General features: G+C 46.5%; 7 protein-coding genes across 7 annotated transcripts; 3 read left to right on the top strand and 4 right to left on the bottom strand.

The window, feature by feature from the left end:
- The first annotated feature begins 1502 nt into the window (after positions 1-1502).
- On the top strand, positions 1503-3399 carry F4822DRAFT_419197 (inhibitor of apoptosis-promoting Bax1-domain-containing protein). Its single transcript, XM_051459589.1, has 2 exons — positions 1503-2216; positions 2270-3399. The coding sequence occupies exons 1-2, from the start codon at positions 1657-1659 to the stop codon at positions 2754-2756; spliced, it is 1047 nt and encodes a 348-aa protein (XP_051310035.1). The 5' UTR covers positions 1503-1656; the 3' UTR covers positions 2757-3399.
- A 125-nt stretch (positions 3400-3524) lies between these two features.
- Positions 3525-6323, top strand: F4822DRAFT_64968 (uncharacterized protein). Its single transcript, XM_051463807.1, has 2 exons — positions 3525-4262; positions 4477-6323. The coding sequence occupies exons 1-2, from the start codon at positions 4219-4221 to the stop codon at positions 6068-6070; spliced, it is 1638 nt and encodes a 545-aa protein (XP_051310034.1). The 5' UTR covers positions 3525-4218; the 3' UTR covers positions 6071-6323.
- F4822DRAFT_64971 (PMSR-domain-containing protein) lies at positions 6254-7641 on the bottom strand. The gene is made up of 2 exons (XM_051463808.1): positions 6999-7641; positions 6254-6926 (listed from the first exon to the last, which is right to left on the bottom strand). The coding sequence occupies exons 1-2, from the start codon at positions 7354-7356 to the stop codon at positions 6577-6579; spliced, it is 708 nt and encodes a 235-aa protein (XP_051310033.1). The 5' UTR covers positions 7357-7641; the 3' UTR covers positions 6254-6576.
- Positions 7642-8297: 656 nt separating this feature from the next.
- F4822DRAFT_64942 (HotDog domain-containing protein) lies at positions 8298-9830 on the bottom strand. Its single transcript, XM_051463806.1, has 3 exons — positions 9663-9830; positions 9025-9607; positions 8298-8963 (listed from the first exon to the last, which is right to left on the bottom strand). Exons 2-3 carry the CDS (start codon positions 9165-9167, stop codon positions 8333-8335), a joined length of 774 nt encoding a protein of 257 aa, XP_051310032.1. The 5' UTR covers positions 9168-9607; positions 9663-9830; the 3' UTR covers positions 8298-8332.
- A 913-nt stretch (positions 9831-10743) lies between these two features.
- Positions 10744-12481, bottom strand: F4822DRAFT_64765 (uncharacterized protein). The gene is made up of 5 exons (XM_051463802.1): positions 12062-12481; positions 11988-12007; positions 11822-11929; positions 11398-11759; positions 10744-11340 (listed from the first exon to the last, which is right to left on the bottom strand). The coding sequence occupies exons 1-5, from the start codon at positions 12246-12248 to the stop codon at positions 10947-10949; spliced, it is 1071 nt and encodes a 356-aa protein (XP_051310031.1). The 5' UTR covers positions 12249-12481; the 3' UTR covers positions 10744-10946.
- A 666-nt stretch (positions 12482-13147) lies between these two features.
- On the bottom strand, positions 13148-15330 carry F4822DRAFT_64780 (fatty acid desaturase-domain-containing protein). The gene is made up of 6 exons (XM_051463803.1): positions 15004-15330; positions 14834-14930; positions 14011-14788; positions 13784-13952; positions 13559-13718; positions 13148-13505 (listed from the first exon to the last, which is right to left on the bottom strand). Exons 2-6 carry the CDS (start codon positions 14885-14887, stop codon positions 13389-13391), a joined length of 1278 nt encoding a protein of 425 aa, XP_051310030.1. The 5' UTR covers positions 14888-14930; positions 15004-15330; the 3' UTR covers positions 13148-13388.
- Positions 15331-15546: 216 nt separating this feature from the next.
- Positions 15547-19065, top strand: F4822DRAFT_64821 (uncharacterized protein). Its single transcript, XM_051463804.1, has 3 exons — positions 15547-15953; positions 16074-16496; positions 16556-19065. Exons 1-3 carry the CDS (start codon positions 15702-15704, stop codon positions 19007-19009), a joined length of 3129 nt encoding a protein of 1042 aa, XP_051310029.1. The 5' UTR covers positions 15547-15701; the 3' UTR covers positions 19010-19065.
- Positions 19066-19449: the final 384 nt, after the last annotated feature.

Here is a 19449-nt window from a genome sequence, read left to right as displayed (position 1 = left end):
GAACCAGTCCTGGACCGTTCCTAATTCTTCAGTCGTTAATTCATGTTGCTGTGGTCGCCGCGTCACACTCGGTCGGCCTTATTCTAATTTAACGCGTACCCCGAATATCTAGTATATAAGGCGTTGGCTGCGTCGCGTAACCTCACTTTGAAGTCCTGGGCCATCGCTTGCTAGGCAGCGAGTCGACACCTAGACTCGCGTAAACCCCAGAAAGATTATAAAGGGGTCACGTCCTGTTCTAAGTGCATCCCACGGGATCCTTTCTGCCCTCTTGTCTGCGCCAGGGCCATCCCGGCATAATACAAAGTGTGTAGAGGAATCGGTTGCCAAATGGCCGCATCATATTATCGCTCGAATCCGATGACGACGATAGCCTGTTGGCCAACTAGCCCGGCAATTCGGAATTCTGCAACGGCTCATCGGTGTCGAACTCAATGTGGCCAATAGATGTGACTGCCGGGATCTGAAGAGTCAATGCAAGTAGGTGGGTTACAGTCACGGCTGGTCCGGGATCGTCACGTTCGACAAGCAACTGGTGTAGTTGCTGGACGCGTTCCTTTACCATCAGTACGCAATACGGGAAGATCTGGTGCAAGTAGACGTATGTTTTCGTCTAATTCGTGATAGGGCCAGTTATTCGAACAGGCCTAAGCGAACTTCATAGTTCCGTTACGGCCTATTGAGCATCCTGCTTGGCGGCTCGGCGCGTCTTCAGGGTCATGGCGTGGTGCGTGTTCTTTGGGCGTCTGTCGATGGCATCGTGAACTCGTGCCTCATCGATGAAGACCTTAGACCCGTGGGAATCTCAGCCTTGGTCCTAAAGGTCCCCCGGTCCCCATATCTTGTGATTCGTGCCATGTTGATCCGTAATCATACGTAATTGGACTATGGGGAGGAAAATGGGACTGATGCGAGAATAGGTCAATTGAGGCTAGGATGCGTTGCATCGAGAAACAACACGTCTCAACCCTCTGCGGTAGCGTCGTCAACCATGTTAGGCATTTGAGTGATTCAGTTTTCACGATATGGATACACCACCGATGGTGAGTACCTAGGCAATTCGTTCCTAGTGTACGGCTACGCAACTCGAGTGATATTGATACCGGACAAGTGTGCGCGGGATTCGTTTTTGTATCTACATCCCGACACATTCAAACCGGAGCATTGTCTAGCTTTCAGCTCGGAAGCCCGAAGAATCCGGAACAGTTCGAATTTGCTTTGATATTTGTATCCCATAGGTCTTATCAAGCCAGTGCTGGGGAGTGGATTGGTGCTCCGTGATTAAGAAGTTGTATGATGTTTAGTTTGTTTGTCCCAATAATAATAGCCATTCTGTAAAGTATATTAAGGGAAGGAAACAAAGTCGCTAGATCCGTGGCAGTGACACCGGATATCGGAATTTCCGGAGTTAAGAAAGTTCCCAAGGTGACACAAGAAATTAGTCGGCACTTTCCAGTGCATTCTCCGCCTCCACTTCTCTTTTTACCCAGTAATAGGTGGGCTATTACATCAGCAACCTTTCAATTTCAGCCGTACGTCAAACCGGCGTCATCGTTTTACATTATTTCTTCTTCTTCAACTACATAACGCCAATTAGTTCGACCTCACGATTTCTTTTGTCGACCCTCATATCGTTTACCTGATTATCGTGCGACAATGTCATTCACCATTACGGTCCGCCAAGGGCCTGCGCGCCTAGCATCTAGGTTGCCAGAGCTTACGAAAACCTCTTTCCGATCCACAACTCCCATCCGAGCATTCCATCAATCCGCCACCAAGCAATCCAACAACTTCTTCACATCACGACCCATCGTCGCATCGACGCTACTACGAACAGCACCGAAAAATGCATTTGCGCAATCGACGAGGAAATATACGCAACAGACGGCTACCGCCCAACAAGACTCGGGATCTATGGTCCGTCGACTCTTAACGGGTGGCGCAATTTTCGGTGGTACACTCATCGCAATTAACGCTGTCTTCAACCGCGAAACACGAGAAGATGGCGGCATGCCCGCATTTGAGCGATCTTACTTAAACTCGACTTTCCTACACACTGGTCTTGGTATTGGTATTATCGGTCTTACTGCGCGACAAATGGTTCAGAGCGGTTTTGTCTACAGATTGATGGTAACAAGCCCATGGGTTGTGGCTATTGGTGGTTTGGCTCTCAGCTTCGGTACTATGCTTGGAACCCGAGCTATTGACCCTGACAAGTAAGTTATCCACTTTCGTTTCTTGAAATTGATATAAAGCTAACATCAAACAGCTATGTTCCCAAGTATGCTCTCTGGACTGCGTTCAATGCCACCCAAGCCGCTTTCATTGCCCCTCTTATCGCCTTCGCCCCCGGTGCCTTGATCGCTCGTGCCGGTCTTTACACTCTCGCAATGATGGGATCTATCTCGTTCGTCGGCGCTACTGCTAAGCAGGAGAAGTACATGTACATCGGTGGACCTCTTCTAGCTGGTGCTGCTATCGTTGCCGTCTCTGGTTTTGCTCCTCTTATTATCCCCGCTACCGCCGTCCGAACATTGGCCTTCACTGAGAACATCTGGCTGTACGGTGGTCTAGCGGTCTTCGGTGGTTTCACCCTATACGATGTTCAGAAGATCCTATACCACGCCCGTATGGCTGAGCGAGGTATTATCAAGAAGGACCCGGTTAACGAGAGTATCTCGCTTGAGTTGGACTTCTTGAACATCTTCATCAGGATGGTTCAAATCTTGATGATGCAACAAAATCGCAGGAAGTAAAGTTAACGTAGTAATGGGGACATCACAATAGCAAGCAAGCAGTCAGTCAGAAGTGGAATGAATCTTTGGAATCAGGCTTGAAGCAGGAGACTTGCCAACATGTGGATTAATCTCAAATATCAGAGGTAGAATGACAACTCTCCTCTCCGGACAACATTAAGATTGTCTAAGGCTGTACAGTGTATAAATGAGTCAAATAAAATAGTGAATTAAAGTAGCCGAAACTATCCCCTATCCCTTCGTGATTCATACTAAATAGCTGAGAATAGTTCGATTTCTCATACGTAACTAGTATAACTTCTTCCTAGTTACATTCCTAGGTTAATTTATGAGATGAAGTGACGACTATACATGAGTAGGGAGAGGAGCTTGACAGATCATTGATTTGTTTCACAAATGCCCACCGCCAAGGAGACCTGGTCGGTAAATTGGATGAGTAACAAGTTATAGCTACGATGATTGGGCGGCGTGACGCTCACAGGTGACCCCGATTAATCGAACATGCGCAGCGGAAACGAGGAAAGCCTCGCCTAGATTCGTAACCAACCGTTTCTTTACGTACCATGTGTAAACTCGAAGCGTTTCGAGTCACATTATGGATAACCTAACCTTTTGTATTTCTTATCCTAGTAAAATAGATGGCTGGAACCCGGTTGGAGTAAGCAATTCAGCTGATTACCCGGTTTTTCTTCTCGTAGAATTATGAGGCTGAGACCTGAATAGGAAATAATAATGATAAAAAGGTAATAATGTATTGATGTACTGCAGGGAAAAAGTAATAAACGTACATAAAATGTACCCGCTAAGTCCGACAATGGCCCTTTCTTTTCTTTCATGACTCCTCCAGTTCTTTCCCCAGCTCTCCCCAGCCTAGCCAGCACTTTCCCATATATACTGTACTATACGTGCTTGGCTTGGGTAACTCAAAAAGTACAGTGCCTAGATAGGGAAAGACCAACCAAAACTTCGGTGAGAGGGAGGCTGCATATGACCCCCTTGTCGGATTTTTGGATTTCTAGGTACAGTAGCTTGCTGCATCTTTTTCTTCTTCGCCTCGCCTCAATTCAATCAATCAATTACTTGCATTACCTTCCCGACTTCATACTGTACAGATGTATGAATGGGGATTGGTTAAAGACCTTGTCGCAATTACCTTGCCTTGATCTTCTTCCTTGCCATTTGCCATTCCGGTTTTCCAACAGAACGAACGCTTTGAAAACCTTCACCTACTTTCGACGTTTTCGACATCATTTTTCTTCGTTACACACCCATAATCAAGTAGCTCGTCATTTGTCGCTTTCCCGCAGGTTCGCAGACACATACTCCGACGCAACCAAGTAGACGATAATCTCGCAATAAATTACCTATCATTCATCCATTGCCATTTTTGAGGTTTAATTGAGTTTAGCGAGGCGAAAAGGTTCCTAATTAGATAATTGGATCTCTTTCTTCCGCAGTGGCCATGAGCCATTCCATGTCTCCATTCAATGGCAAACATATATTCAAGTAAGCTACCCTCATTCAGCTTTGGCCTTCATCTACAAACATTTTTGTATCTACCCCTCATTTCGGCTTCCTGCATATGTCATTAAATTGTCCATGTCCGAGCCTGACCAGTGCTGCGAACTGGTTCCCTGTGCGCGGGTTTTACCTTCACCGCAGCTTAGAATGAGGCTCGATATAATCATCCGACATAACAAAATACTAACCACCATAAAAGTAACGCCCGCTCTAGATTCAAACAATCTCAGCGATTAAAAGACGTCATCAAAAAATTGTCCATAAAACGACTCAAAAACCATAACGATGATGTATCAGATCCTGACGAGGTGGCTGATAATGATGATCAGTCATCTATTGGCAACCCTGTCAGCCCTGCGGAACCCGGCATTCTCACATTGACCAATAACAGCACTAGCATCAGCACTCTGGAAGCTGAACCGAACGATGCTATCGTGCACTCAACGACAAGTTCATCCGAACCGAAAACTTCGGGTTTATTACTTCTTCCTCAAGAGTTATTTGATACCATAACTAGTTATCTAGGTCCAGCCCATATTGTGATACTGGCCCTCGTCAACAAAGAACTCATGAATCGTTTCATGACTTCATGCAAGAAGCTTGAACTATTAGGCGCAGACTCAGAGGAACAGCAATCTTCCTATAAGATGCTAAACGCCTTTGTCAAGAAAGCGGACTCGTCCAAGACTAAGATCCGCGGGACGCTTCTTAGCCTTATGGATTACGACTTGTTGGATTTGGTTTACTGCTATAAATGCAAGAAGCTTCACGATCCCTTCGTAACCTTTAAAGACCGCGCATATGCACCTCATAAAGCTATCCGATGTGCCGATTGGTCTATGGAACATCATATGCCTTCACGTGCGACGAGGAAGTTGCTACGGAGCATCACTAAATACCGTATCCATGGAGCCGACTACAAACACCTGTTACAACAGGTAAACAATACACATACGTTTTACCAAAAGGGTATAATGCTCCAGGTTTCCCTTCGAATGAGATATCGGAATGAAGATCTACTTTTACGAAGGCAGCAAGTCGTCGCTTCGATCGACAAGTCGGCGTTGGGATTGTGGTTATTCTCACAACAGGTTAAACATACACAACCGCTGCCGATTGGTCCTAGTCCACCGACGACATCACCGAGGCTATATACGATATGCAACCACATGTCCTGGATTTCAGTCTTCAAACCATTCGTAGACCAATTGATCAATCCCTTATGCAAGAGAAAGCATACCGAGGAAGAAGGTGAATCACATACAGCAGAGTGTTTCGGTGACGATCGTCTCGACGTATCGGAGCAGGAAGGACATATGGTTTACGAAAGAATGAAATGGAACTCCTCCGGTGATAAACTGAATCCTATGGATACACCTGCACTACTTGGGGATGTCCTAGGTTGTAAGAAATGCACGACGGACTTCAGTATCGATGTTATCTCCTTGCCAGAACCTTTCGGCTGGGGATTCATCTTAACTACATGGCTAGATTTGGGGAAGCTCGACTTCTGTTCGAAATGGGACAGCCACAGAGATGCACGGCCATGTAGGGATTATAACCGAACTTTTCCACATGGAGATATATGCGAAACCTTCGAAGACTTATCGTCGAGATTAGACTATCGTCCCCGAGTCACCGAATCGAATCTAGAGAGGATGCATAATTATGGGTGGAGTGAGCGGGTAATCAACGGAAGAGACAAATTCGTGAATTGGTCCTCAGCGCATACATGCAATCCAACTACAGGAAAGTTAGAGGATCCGGATCCATTAGAGGAGGCAGATTACTGATGATGATTCTGATGAGACATTGACGGCGGCATGGCTTATAGGCTTATTGCCTGAATGACTTCTGACTTCAACATAGCGATATTCATATGCATGAGCAGGTGTTACGGAGTTAGGGAAGAAATTTTTGCTTTCTGGAGATGACGAGAATTTTGAATGCAATGAAAATAAGTAACGTTTTCTCCGACCAATAGCATTATTCCCGGTTGTAGAAAAACTACTAGCTAGGATTCGAATGTTTTCCAAAATAAAGGACGTTCAATCGTTGTCAGCTTATCATCTAAACCATTTACAACCACGTCAAAGTAATGGCCTACTTCTGACCATCTTGGAGTCGATACCTGGCCCGTTTTCGTGAACTTATATATCATCGTGTTAGCAGTCGTTGACTATAACAACCATAGTTATACCGAATTCAACTCAAGCCATCCCAACCAATTCAAGCTTCTTCCCAACCCACTCGACTCGACTCAAATCAACATCACCTCCCCACATCTCACCAAACCACCTCACTGCAGCGGCGGAAACGTCCTCAAGAAATGCGTTGGACACTCGTACCCCGCGGGGTTATGATGCAAATACTGCTGATGGTAGTCCTCAGCATCCCACCATTGTCCCGCCGGCGCGATCTCCGTCACTATTCCTCCTTTATACCACTGTTCATTTGCCAGTTGGGTGACCTCGCGCGCGATGGCTTCTTGTGTGGTGTCGTGGTAGTAGATTCCGCTTCGGTATTGAGGACCTGTGTCCGGGCCTTGACGGTTGGCGGTTGTCGGGTCGTGCAGGCGGTAGAAGAATTCGAGGATTTGACGGTAGGAGAGGCGGGAGGGGTCGTAGTGGATTTGTAGGGCTTCGGCGTCTGGGGTGAGAGCGTGGGTTAGAGATTGGTTTGGGAAAGGGGGGAGGGGAGGGAAGAAAGGGGAGGACTTACGACCAGTTGATCCTGTACACACCGCGCGGTATGTCGGGTTATTCAGATCGCCCCCGGTGTATCCTACGCGCGCGTCGTATAATCCCTTCCCGTCGAAGTGCTTGCGGTATAAATGCTCCACGCCCCAGAAACATCCCGCTGCGATCGTAGCTTTCTCCGCGCCTTCGGGGATTTGTGTCGCGGAGCCGCCGGAGGTGTCGGCTGTTATGCCTAAGCGTGTGCTTGAGGTAAAGGGCCGGAAGAGGCGTGTTGCGAAGGCGGGCATTGTGAAGGCCATTGCTGCGATTAGTGCGATTGCGGTTGCGATTAAAATGGTGGAATTGGTGGAGGTGGAGGTTGGGTTGGAATTGTTGCTCATGAATTTACTATGCTAGGTAGGTAGATAGCTAAAGAGATAGAGGCAATCCGACATGAGATGGATATTCGATTATATAGTGCGATTTAACCGTTGCACCCGGTTGCGATGTCGAGGTTTGGAATTCTTTGTGAATGATTCCACATCAAATCGAGTCCTATCCGACGAGGTTGGTGGTGGTTGGCGGGTCCTAGGTATCTAATGCTAGCTAAATTGGTGACGTTTGGCGTTTTGGCGGGGTGATAATGACAAATCTGTTTCTTATCGAACGCCACTTGTGTAACGAATGATGCGATCTAATTGGAATCATTGTTCATCTAAAAAGCAAAAAGAGCTTGTTATGGAGGTGGTCTATGCTTCTTGCCGAGGTACACTGGGATTTGAGATTTGGATTTTGTCATCGTGACGGAAACAACCTTAATTCGCGATTATAAAAATAGATTTAGAGTATCAAGCTTTACGCCAAAATTGATTGCCGTTTAGATTTTGCTATTAGGTTTAGGTCTTCAAGGTTGTTCGATGTTATTCACGCTTTGACTTCAGGGATGCTTGTGTTTGTCCCTGATTCCATATAATCATGTTGGCCAATGTCGAATTTCGGACTCCGGACTCCGAAAGAGAAACTACAGTACGTTTCCGACGCGAAAAACCACGGTGCTTGAAGTACTAATTAAAAGACTTGACAATTAGCAACATCGATTATGATTTATCACCTAACGTGTTCAAGGGAGCACTCCCTGGCAACTCGATTAAAATGAGTTTCCTTTCTCCAACTATGCTGGTTCTACATAACAAAATTGCTCCCCTTGTCAATAGCGTGGCTCCCTTGTCTCTAATCTATCGTAGGATTCCCGTTCGGCGTCTACAAAACCCAAGAAGCCCGATCATTATCCCAGCTATCCACGCATAATTGTTACATGGAAACAATAACCCCGAGGCTGGTCGGGGGACAAAGCTAGCATTATATACCCCAGAAGGATTAAAGCTTCCCCCTTGAAAGCGCTACCCACGTGCCATGGCAACTGGCGTATTCTTCCCCTTCTTTACCCCTTACGAATACGCGTAAATGCGTTTTCCTTCCCTCCACTCGATCCAGGGTCGCTGTTACGATCACGATTTGTGGACTCGGTAGTGGTCGGCGATAACGTACATCCATGCTTGCCGTGGCATGAACCACTCTCGTGAAATCTGCAGCCGACGATGGAAGCAAACCTTTTATTTTGGCGTCTTTATTAACGACGTAATTATGGTAGATCAAGGTTCCCATAGCTTGGTCCATAGCAGCGCCGATGAACCCGCCATGAACTGTCCCGTTGAACCCGCTTAGACCGGGGCGGAGATCGCATAGGAGAGATATAGATCGGATCACAAACGGCAGGTCGGGGTGTCCGCCTGCGGGGTCCAAAAATGGGTCTTGGTAGAACCCGAGAATATGAGGGACGGCTTCGTCGTTATAGAGGACGCGCTTGAAGAACTGATCTTGCGATCGCGGGCACCCTTCAGGAAGTTCTTGGCTAGGATCTTCACGTGAGACCGGCAAAAATGGTACAATCGCTGGCCCCTGAAGCAGACGGGCACACCAGGGGGTTGAAGAGAAGTAGTCGACAAGCCTGTCAAGGGGTTCAAATGATTCGGAGACGTTCATGGCTGATCGTGGCGAATCGAACTCACGTTGACATTGTGGAACATCTGGTGGAAGTATAGGAGACTTCAACTATCTTGTCTCCGAGAGACGCATACATCTTTACTACACATCCAGGCCCCTGTAGGATATTCGACCGGCAGATGATAGTCGGCGACGTGCAGAAATCCATATCGAACGACACGGTGGGATTGTGGTACAAGAGTAGTATATACGGGTGAATTGTCGGCCGCTATAAAGCGGCATGTGACCTCTGTTGGAACACATGTCGTTATTGTTGGTTTTGGTTTCCAGGCCCGAAAAGAATCTAGAATATACTGCTGACCACGCCCAACATCGCAATTGGTTCTTGGGTTTTTAATGTTGGTAAAATCCAGGAACCTGGCGCCGCGTCTATACATTAGCAGTATAACATCGTTTCTTCAAGAAAGGTTAGTTTAGGTCAGCAAGGTACCTACCAACCAACTATAGGAGTCTTGAAAAGTCTTAGCAGATACCTCTCTAGGTATAAAGACGATTATGTTGGAAGTGTAAACGCAATTCGTATCAAGCCTCCTTGGCAACGAAGGATGATAGGTATCGTCGCAATAACTCTATAAGTCCTAGTATTTTCTTATTGGTTAGTTCCTACGATGCACGTTACTTTAAACGAGCAATGCCTACATACCTAGGTACTTAGGTAGGTATACTTACTACGTGAAGTTATATACCGAATTTCGCCCCTTTATTCCGATTGGAAGCCGATTCTTTAGCATCTGATGCGTTACATTTTCCTCCACAAGTCCTGCGTAAGTCTTTCGGTCTTGTCCGCACCCCCAATTCAATTACCCCCCTGATTTTCTTTAGGATCTTAAGCACACCGCCCCCATGTCGAACCCCCCATTTTCCCCTCGTTCTTGCTGGATGGTACGAACCGAAACCACGTAAAAAGTCCGTCCTGAGTGGGCAGAAATATGGCTGTTTTAGGTATAGATCGTAGTAGGGGAGATGTAACCAGATTCTTCAACACCTTATCTGTTTTGCATCATCCCGCATCCCCTGCTATCATAATCTAGGTCCTTGTCTAGGTCCCTGGTAACTCTTATTTAAAATGTAACCATCAAGAAAATAACACCTCTTTGGGTATAAGGACAGACAGTTACCCACTTCATCTATACGGGGTGTTTGTTTTCGGCTTTTGCGAATTGTGTTGTGCGACGGTCTTCGGACATTTCGATAGCAGCCAAAGTTGGTGGTCATTCGTGATCAAAAGGACCGCCAAGAATGCCTCTTATTAATACATGGGTAGTATCGGAAGCATTATAATTGTATAGCCTGCCTAACAGAACACTATTATAGTATGAATTAGCGACCAAATCTGTAATATATAGTAGGCGGCTGGCCTGTCATCCAGTGAAATGTTCTGCCTAGAGATCTACACTTTATAAGTGCTGACCTCAGATTTCAGCTGAAAGATCTGAAATACTAAAAATCTGAAGGCTAAATTATTAATCCTAGTATGTATGGATGCCTGATTACGTAAATAATCTAATCCATCATTTGACATGATCTTCGCACTTTAAGGCTATTTCTAGTAGGTGCGTTATAGGGGTTGCAGCATTCGCAATCAAGGCAATTTTGCGCAACTTAGACCATAGGACTGCAATCAGGTGGCCTCGGGCTCCGAATATGTGCTATCGGCACTTGTATTTGCATTGTTTTTGTTTCTATCGTGATGGACTAAGTATTAAGTACATTGGGCCTGTGATTGCTTGACCCTCTTGTTGAACCCCTCCATGATACCTTCTATGACCAAGATATCTTTTGGTTGTGTGTACGTAGTTATTAGTACATGTAATACCTATACATCTAGGAGGCCAAATGCCTCATTCATTATCGCTAAGTAAAATGACGTTTTCGTTATATAGATCGATATCGCGCGCTTCTCCGGTCATCGTCAATCGTAAAATTATTATACTCTGTCGCCCGCCGCCACATGTAACTGTTCACTCGATTCCGAGGCCCCGCCTTTTATCGAGTGTAGACTTTGTAATTGCACTCCTTTATTTATATAACCCTTCCCTGAGGGCGAGAGCTCCATGCGGCCATTCCTTTGCCACGTACGGGAACCTTGTCCACCAGAGACGTTCTTGCTCTGACTTGCATCCGCCGAACTTCCGAATAATAGCTTCGCTAGTTTGCTGCCCTTAAAGGCCTTCGGTGCTGTGGGGATGCAGAAAACGAGGAACGCGCATGTTGCTTCGGTAAAAACCCAGAGAACCACGGTCGATAGGGTGTATGTCTTGTCTTCGGAGATGTAAGCATTTATCGCAGTAGCTAAACGGACTACTGCGGCTACACAGCAGCTGTGAATGATATGTTAGCATCACTGTCAGAAGTGAACAGCGGAGGGGTTTTCATACAAGAATCCAATAGCGAAGACCACCGAGATACTCATCTTCTTCTTCTTAGATAGTTGCAAGTTCCAAATGGTCTTGATCGGGAGAATCAAAATGATGACGTCCGATATGAGGTTGATGACACCACTGCAGATGAAGACGACCGATGACTTATGACATAACTGGGCGCGAGGGTTGCAGCTGAAGCTGACGGAGAAAATCGAGGCCATATAGTACATCACGTTGACGATTAAGACGGCTAGGCAAGTCCAATAGAAGGCGTTCTTCGTCCCGTGGGGTACAAATAACCGAATCCACTCAGTCAAAATCGATATCTTGAGGTTCAACATCGTAAGTTCGTATAACACCATTCCAAGGTAGATGATCTTCGAATTATGTTAGTCGTAATATCCCGGGCGCTTAATACATCGATAGTGGGGGGACGAACATGAAGAAACGTAGGTAGGTTCACTGCTGGAACATCCCATTGATGAACGTAGTAACCCGTGAGGTTCTTAAACCAGAATAGAATGTAGACGCATGCTAAGTAAGTTCCCTATTGACACCCTATCGTCAGCCGGTTGTCTCGATCACCTCCATGTTATCCCACATACAAAAGCCAAAAGCGCGAGGACTAGTTTCAATCATTAGCCGGTGAACCGAAAAACATCGGGAAAGGCGTAATTACTATCTTGTATTCGGACCATCTTCATACAGAAGATCCTCGAATATGCACGGATCAATACCGCCGACGACGTTAAAATAATACATATGATGATACCGGCCATCGCTTCGGCATTGCGGTTCGGTGGATTAACGAAGTTGGACTCTATGCCATCGGGCGGCGGCAAGCCTGGAATATTCCGAAAAGACATCTTGCATTACGCCCGCAGCGGGCAGCGATGATTTGCTAAAGTCGAATTGCCCTTTTTCTTTCTCCCTTTTTTTTTCTTCGTCTAACACCCGACTCACAACTCACACTTTCTCGATGGGATATGTTGAAAAGTTCGAAATCATGTGAAAAGAACTTCCACTAGTCTATGGAAAATGGAAAAGAATCATTCCATAGGCCCGTAAGCTCTTATTTGGTCCATAACGCGTGGTGAGAATACTACCTAACAGGCTGCCAGACAGGCATCCCGTAATGCTGCTCAAGAAGGGAAGCTGATGAGACGGGTGTGTTACATAGAGAGAGGGACCAGAAAATCCACTCTCGCTACCGTCAAATCAGACTCTTCAGTATTTTTGTGTGGTGGCGCATGGTTTCTTGGTACCTTGGGTAGGTGTACCTCGCCGCTGACTGGTCGCTGGATTGTCCCCGAAAAATCCTAACAACGATACATGTCTGATTACAAGGCGTGCAAGACTGGATGCTTCGTGCCGCATATGCATACTTTCCCTAATCAACGATCAACGTGCGTGGCGAAGGATTACGCCCAAGAAAAAATTGGAGTTGGTTGCAATCATTTTAGGTGGGTGGTATCGAAGGATTTCTTGTCTTCCTTCGAAGAATGGGGACTTAATCTACCGTGAGCGTTAAAGAAACGACTCGTGGTATGTTGTAAGGCTTTAAGCTGACCACCAACAAAGCTGAATAAATTGCTATGAAAAAATTATGTGGTTCAACTTAGTTGATTGGTGAGGTGGGAATGGTTAGGTACACAGCAGCTAGACGTAGTACAACAACGAGGTCGCGAATCTTGTGTACCTAGGTAATTATTAAAATACCTCACGAAGGGTGGTATGTTGCAATAAGGTTTCTCAGATTCCATGCAGATTTCTAGCTAGAATGCGACGTTGGGTTACATTGTGCCTTGAATCGAACATCTGATGAAGTGCTTTGAAAAGGGTTGCTAATGGGAGGCATAAACTTGATCATCATTATTAACAATGCGTATTCTTGTCATAATACCGATAAGGCTTGTCGAGGTTCAACGCTGTGTCCTTGTCATAAACGTTTCGAACGGTTATTGTCACACACACACATAAGTATGTGTGTGTAGGTATGGGTGTGTTTAAGAGCCGCGCATCACTGTAACAACCCGTGGAATCCTTCCGGAACGATACCATAGTACCCCTTTCTCATCGGAAGCAGCGGCTGCAGCATCAGCAACTTCACCCGCATCGATTCTCTGCGACGAATATCAGAAACCTTTTCAATATCTTATTTCTTGGAGTTTCATACCGCTTGTCGAGTCTTCTCAGGGTCGGGCTCAACCCATTGACACATAACAAATGCATCCCAGAGAGCCTGCCAATAATTCTGTTTGTCGACGTGGTAAAGGGGTCCAAGCAATGGCTTGATTGCGTCGGTGGCGTCCTGGGCGTAGTAATGCGGGATACGACTGCGGGGGGTTTATGTAAGTGATTGCGGACTTTTACTAAAGCGGCGTCTGATACCAAGACTCACGGGAATAGATGGTGAATCACATGGAGATCAATGATGTGATGCAGCATGTATTTCAAAACAACTCCGGGATCTCTATCGACCGTAGCAAGAGCTCCTCGAAGATACGTCCAGCTTTCGGGGTTATATTTGGGTAGGTCAGGCGATGTATGATGAAGGTAGGTAATCATCACTAAGGTGGGCATTAGTCACACCGGAGTATACTATAAGCGCTAGGTGAGACAACATACCAATCCAGTGGTTCACCCACATCCATGGCAAAACGTATCCCCAAACAACATTCCACGATCCATATTTCTCTCCGGCCAGATAGAGAACGTAGCTCATTCCAAGGATACCAAGATCTGACAGGACAATATTCAAGCCTTCGGAGGGACGAAACAAGGAGCTAGTTGGTAGGAAGTGGCTATTGTCCCACCATCCTCTAGACTTTCTTGGAGAACTGTTGGGGCCGGCTGTGATATGTGTCAGGAGGTACCAAGGCCAACCAAGAATTTGTTGGAGTACGATTCGAAGAAAGACCACTACAGGAGCATCTTCTGCCATGTGTTCTAGGTCGACCTTCTTACGGAACGATTCCTTGTATTCGATTTTGGAAAATGGTACGTAATTTAGGTCAGTCGACATGTTGTTCGCATATTGATGATGTCTCCCGTGTGACGACTGCCAAGCAAAGTAGGGGGATAGGAGGAAAGAATGGGCGAGGAAGCCGACAAAATTGTTCACCGACTTGTATTTCGAGAAGGCTCCGTGGCCACATTCGTGTCCAACTACCCAAACGCCAGTAAGAGGGAGGCCGGCGAGGAAAGGATACACGACGAAGCGGAGAAGGCGGCTTGGCCAAAACTCAAGCTGGGGCTCTAGCCATAGGGTACCGGCAAGCAGGCTGCCCCAAACGATGAGGTCTGAAATAACATAACTAAGAGACCGAGCGATAGTAGGTTGAAAACAATGAGCGGGAATGGCTTCGCGGAGTCTCTTGATGTCGACGTTGACGCCCTGTATAGGCTGTTTCGTGTTAGCTAGACCCCTTATCTTGGATCATACACTTACACCATCTTTGACGATCTCCCCATGGATTGTCTCAGTGACATATGTCTCGCTCATCTTGAAAAAACTATAGGGAAGTGCTAAAGTCCCGGATAGATACCTGACCTTGATCAGCAGCCTACCTTCTCGAGTTTCCTCTCCTCCTACTTATATAGTAAATCCACTCTACGTACCTATAGGTATATGGGTCCTAACTTACCTACCTATGCATTACCCACCTAGGTATCTTGGGCGTCTATTGTCTCCGTGAGGACCTCTATCCCATTTTGCCTATTCGGTATTGCCTTCGAAATGGTTACATCCCCCACATCGTGTCTTTGTCCATTCTCCCAATCAGGCATGTACCATTGTATTCGGTAGCCGGCAGCGTTTGGTTGGTCTTCAGCATGTGAGAGATCTACAAACTCGCCGAGAGAATATAAGAGATGGCGTATACTCTTAGGACTATTACTAGTCATATCTAATCCACGAATGAAGTGATATGTCTTTTTGCATTTCTGTCTCATCAATACGACGTCGGGTTCCACCAATGCATAAGGTCGTACTGCCAAAACCTCCATGCATACTTAGGTATCTACCTAGAAATGTTATTTAGACAACCAAAAACAACATTTATACGTACCTAATACATTTAAGCTTACTTCATACCCGATACAAGATGCGGTTAGCTTTGTTATTCCCAGTCTTGGAAGTAAGGGGGGTCTCGGCCCCCAAGGTGGGGAGAGCCTTAGGTGGGACCTCGGTGTTAATATGTTCTTTATCATTAATCAGCTCCTTTAAGAGCTGAATATCTTGGTTCAATATTCAGAACTCGGAAGTTTTCCAACGTTGAAATAGGTCCATTTCAGTCGAACCAGGAAAGATAGAAAAAATGTTTGCGACGACCGAAAATCTGCTCCCTAACATCATTAGACGACAGAAGTCTAGAACGAGGCCATTTGCCAGTATAGTTGGAGTCGAAGGTGTAATCCGGAACGTGACATTCTCTGACTTGGAAAATGCCTCTAACAGAGCCGCGTGGTATCTTCACAAGAATATCGCTGATGATCAAGTGCTCTACATGGGCCCAAACGATATCCGGTATCTTATATGGGTAATTGCAGCTGTTAAGACCAGGAAATGTGTAAGCAACAGATCCCTCCCATGCTAGTGGATTTCCCCATATCTCGTTTAGATCTACCAACCACCGTTCAGTGATGACATTGCAGCAACCTTGAATGATCTTGACTGAAGTTTTTTTCAGGTTTTGTTTCCATCACTTGCCAATCAGATCCCAGCAAACCAACGATTCTTCCAAACAGTTGGAGCCAAGACTCTTTTATACGCCCCTGAAGTGGCTGGTCTGTTAGGACCTCTATTAGAGGCAACACGAGGCTCTATCGAACAGGTTGCGACCCCAACCTACGAAGAGCTGACGAGTGAAGATGTTGCGATAGAGTATCCTTTCCTTAAATCTTATAATGAAGTTAAAGATACCCGATTCATGGGTCTTCATACGTCAGGAACATCAGGCCATCCTAAACCCATCTACTGGACTAACTCCGCCCTCACTACGATTCCTGCATTTCTTGACCCTGACGTCAAGGACAGCGACAGGAATGGATCGAATCTGATGTTCGATCTCTTCCAAGGGAACAATATACTTGTTCCATTCCCACTATCTCACGTATGATGACGATTCTGCTGTGATTCTTCGAGATCGTGCACAGCTAACTAGATCTCTAGTTTGGTGGTATGGGGTCATCTCTGGGCTCCATTTACTGCGACAACACAATAGTCCTCCCAGTACCGGGCGTGCGGCTAACTCCCGAAAATTACACACTCCTTCTACAGCATGGCAAGTGCACGTCGACTGCCACGCCTCCTTCCATATTAGAAGCGATGCTTAATTACCCCCTTGGAGTGGAAGCCTTGGCCAGCCTTAAATGTGTTGGCTACACAGGCGGACCTGTAAATCCTAACCGCGGGGAGATTCTAGCTAATAAGATACCACATCTCTTCCCTATTCTAGCTAGTACCGAAGGTGGAATTGGGCGCTTCGTTTCCTCAGGGGATAGCTCGCACTGGAATTCGTTCAAGTTTGTCGACGTAGGCCAGCGAATGGAGGAAGTGGCACCGGGAATTTACGAGCTGGTATACCCCCGAACCGATCTCATCAACCGAGTGCACGCCTATTTCCACACGCACCCCCACTTGAAACTGGAGTTTCGCACTTCCGATCTATTCTCACCCATAGATGATAAAAATGAGTGGTGGGTATACAAAGGCCGGGCCGATAATTGGATTGCCATGTCCAACGGTCTCAAGATGGATCCCTCGGAAATAGAACACGACATCGCTTCGCATCCAGATGTCATCGGCGTCGTAGTAGCTGGCGCCCACCGTTTCCGCTTATGTGTGTTGATCGAATTGAACAAGCCGGTAGACGATCAATCCTTAGACAACATATGGCCGATTATCGAGGAAGCGAATAAGAAAGCGCCGAAATTCGGACGACTTCCGAAAGAATTGGTTCTATTCGCGACACCAGAAAAGCCATTCCTACGAGCTGGAAAGGGTACCATTCAACGCAGGTTGACCATCCAGGCTTACGAGGTAGAAATCAATCGGCGGTATGATGAGGTTGAGGAAGGCTTGCTTACTAGTGGCATACCCCTACCTGCATCGATCGAGCCTAAGGATTTGATTCCTTTCTTAAAGGAGTTATGTTCGGAGACTCTACTTGATGAGAATGCAGGTGGTGATATTGGCGTTGATGACGATATCGTTGCGTTTGGCCTCGATTCTCTGTCGTCGTTTGTCCTCTTAGCGCGTTTGAAAGCTGCGTTGCGGAAATACGGCGTCGAGACTGAGAAAGTGCACCTTGTTAACAATAAGTTATTATACACCGCACCGACAATCCGACAGCTAGCTGAGAAGTTGTCTCAACTACTATCTACGACCGGACAATCGAGTGAGGCAGTTACTGATAGCCATGATGTGACGATTAAATTACTGGAGAAATACGGTGCCGAACTTCAGAAGCTTGGAAAACCCAATGCATTTAAAGCAGGAGGAAAATCCGATGGTGAGGTTGTATTACTGACTGGATCAACGGGTTCCCTCGGCTCGCACATTCTGGCTTCACTTCTTGCTAAGAGTGACGTGAAGAAAATATTCTTACTTAACCGAAATGGAGACACTAAGTCACAATCCGCCTCCCTTAAATCTCGAGGCCTGCCAAGTTCGCTGGTCGACGATAAGCGCGTTGTCTTTTTCAAGATCAAGCCCACAGAACCAAAGTTCGGGCTCTCAGATGGAGACTACGCGTCGCTTTCGCAAGAGACTACAGCTGTCATCCATAACGCATATCCGGTCAACTTCCTTCTCAGCGTCCAGTCTTTCGAGCCGCAATTCCAATTCTTGCTGAGTCTGCTTAAGTTGGCGGTTGATAGCCCGCAGAATCCCGCAGTGCTGTTCGTGTCTAGCATCACTGCCGCGACACCAGCGACCGTAGGCGCAGATGGCGAAGCAATACCAGAGGAAGTTCTGCACCCAGAGAAAGCTAGAGGCTTACTTCAACAGGGTTATGCTCGATCGAAATACGTTTGCGAGCGTCTTCTGGCCAATTATGCATCTCACTTGGGAGGAAGGGCTTCGGTGCTCCGAGTTGGTCAGGTATGCGGCCCATCTTCAGGGACAGGAATATGGAATATGTCAGAATGGGTACCATCTCTAGTTCTAAGTTCCAAATTCCTTGGCGCTATCCCGGAGTCTTTGGGTAGCCTTGAAGTGAATTGGGTGCCTGTCGACAAGTTGGGCGACATAGTCGCCGAGATCGTATGCGATGCCTCACAACACGAAAAGCCAGAAGAATTCCAAGTATTCAACGTCGTCAATCCCGCGATAACCTCTTGGGGCGCGCTACTCCCAGCGCTCAAAGCGATTGGGTCTGTGGATGTCGTATCCGCTTCTGAATGGATCGACAGGCTTGAAAAAAGCGACAAGGATCCCCACATCATCCCTCAGAACCCCGCCGCCAAGATCGTGGACTTTTACAAACAGACAATGGTGGTGGATGAGCAAAAAGCAGCGAAGATCGAAGTTGCGAATCTCCTACGTGCAAGTCAGACTGCAGCGAATCTGCCGCCGATCGATCAAGGACATATGGCACGGTGGATGCAGGGCTGGGGATTGTAACGGATGTGTTTACCAGGTTTCTTGAAGACCCCGCATGTAACAATCTACTTCAGTGTAGGACAAAAATCTAGATGATGTAATTCTGTTATTACGCCGGTTTCGACCGCAGGATTAGATGATACAAACGGCTTTCGATTTTCTTTTTTTGCTCACGATACACTGCATCCCAGGACGTACCCCCCTCAGGTTGTACGATACTTTCCGTGTCCAGTATGACCCAAGCCACACTCTTTCCGAGACAATAGCGCCGGCGAGAAGCTCCACAATGTAAGAAGCCTCTAATGCACGAAATCGAGTAAGATGTAGACACCGCACTGTCCGGTCGATCGTACTCGACATAATTATCAGGAAATCCAGATTACATCGGTATTGAATGGAATAGTCTTTGATGCTAGGCAAATAAAATATGGGTTTACAGTTATCTGCAACGCCTATGTCAA

Source organism: Hypoxylon trugodes (genome assembly GCF_022578975.1).
Source record: "Hypoxylon trugodes strain CBS 135444 unplaced genomic scaffold F4822scaffold_10, whole genome shotgun sequence".
Taxonomy (NCBI): Eukaryota; Fungi; Ascomycota; class Sordariomycetes; order Xylariales; family Hypoxylaceae; genus Hypoxylon; species Hypoxylon trugodes.
The sequence above is the reverse complement of the archived record's forward strand: the minus strand, read 5'-3'. Positions and strand labels throughout refer to the sequence as shown.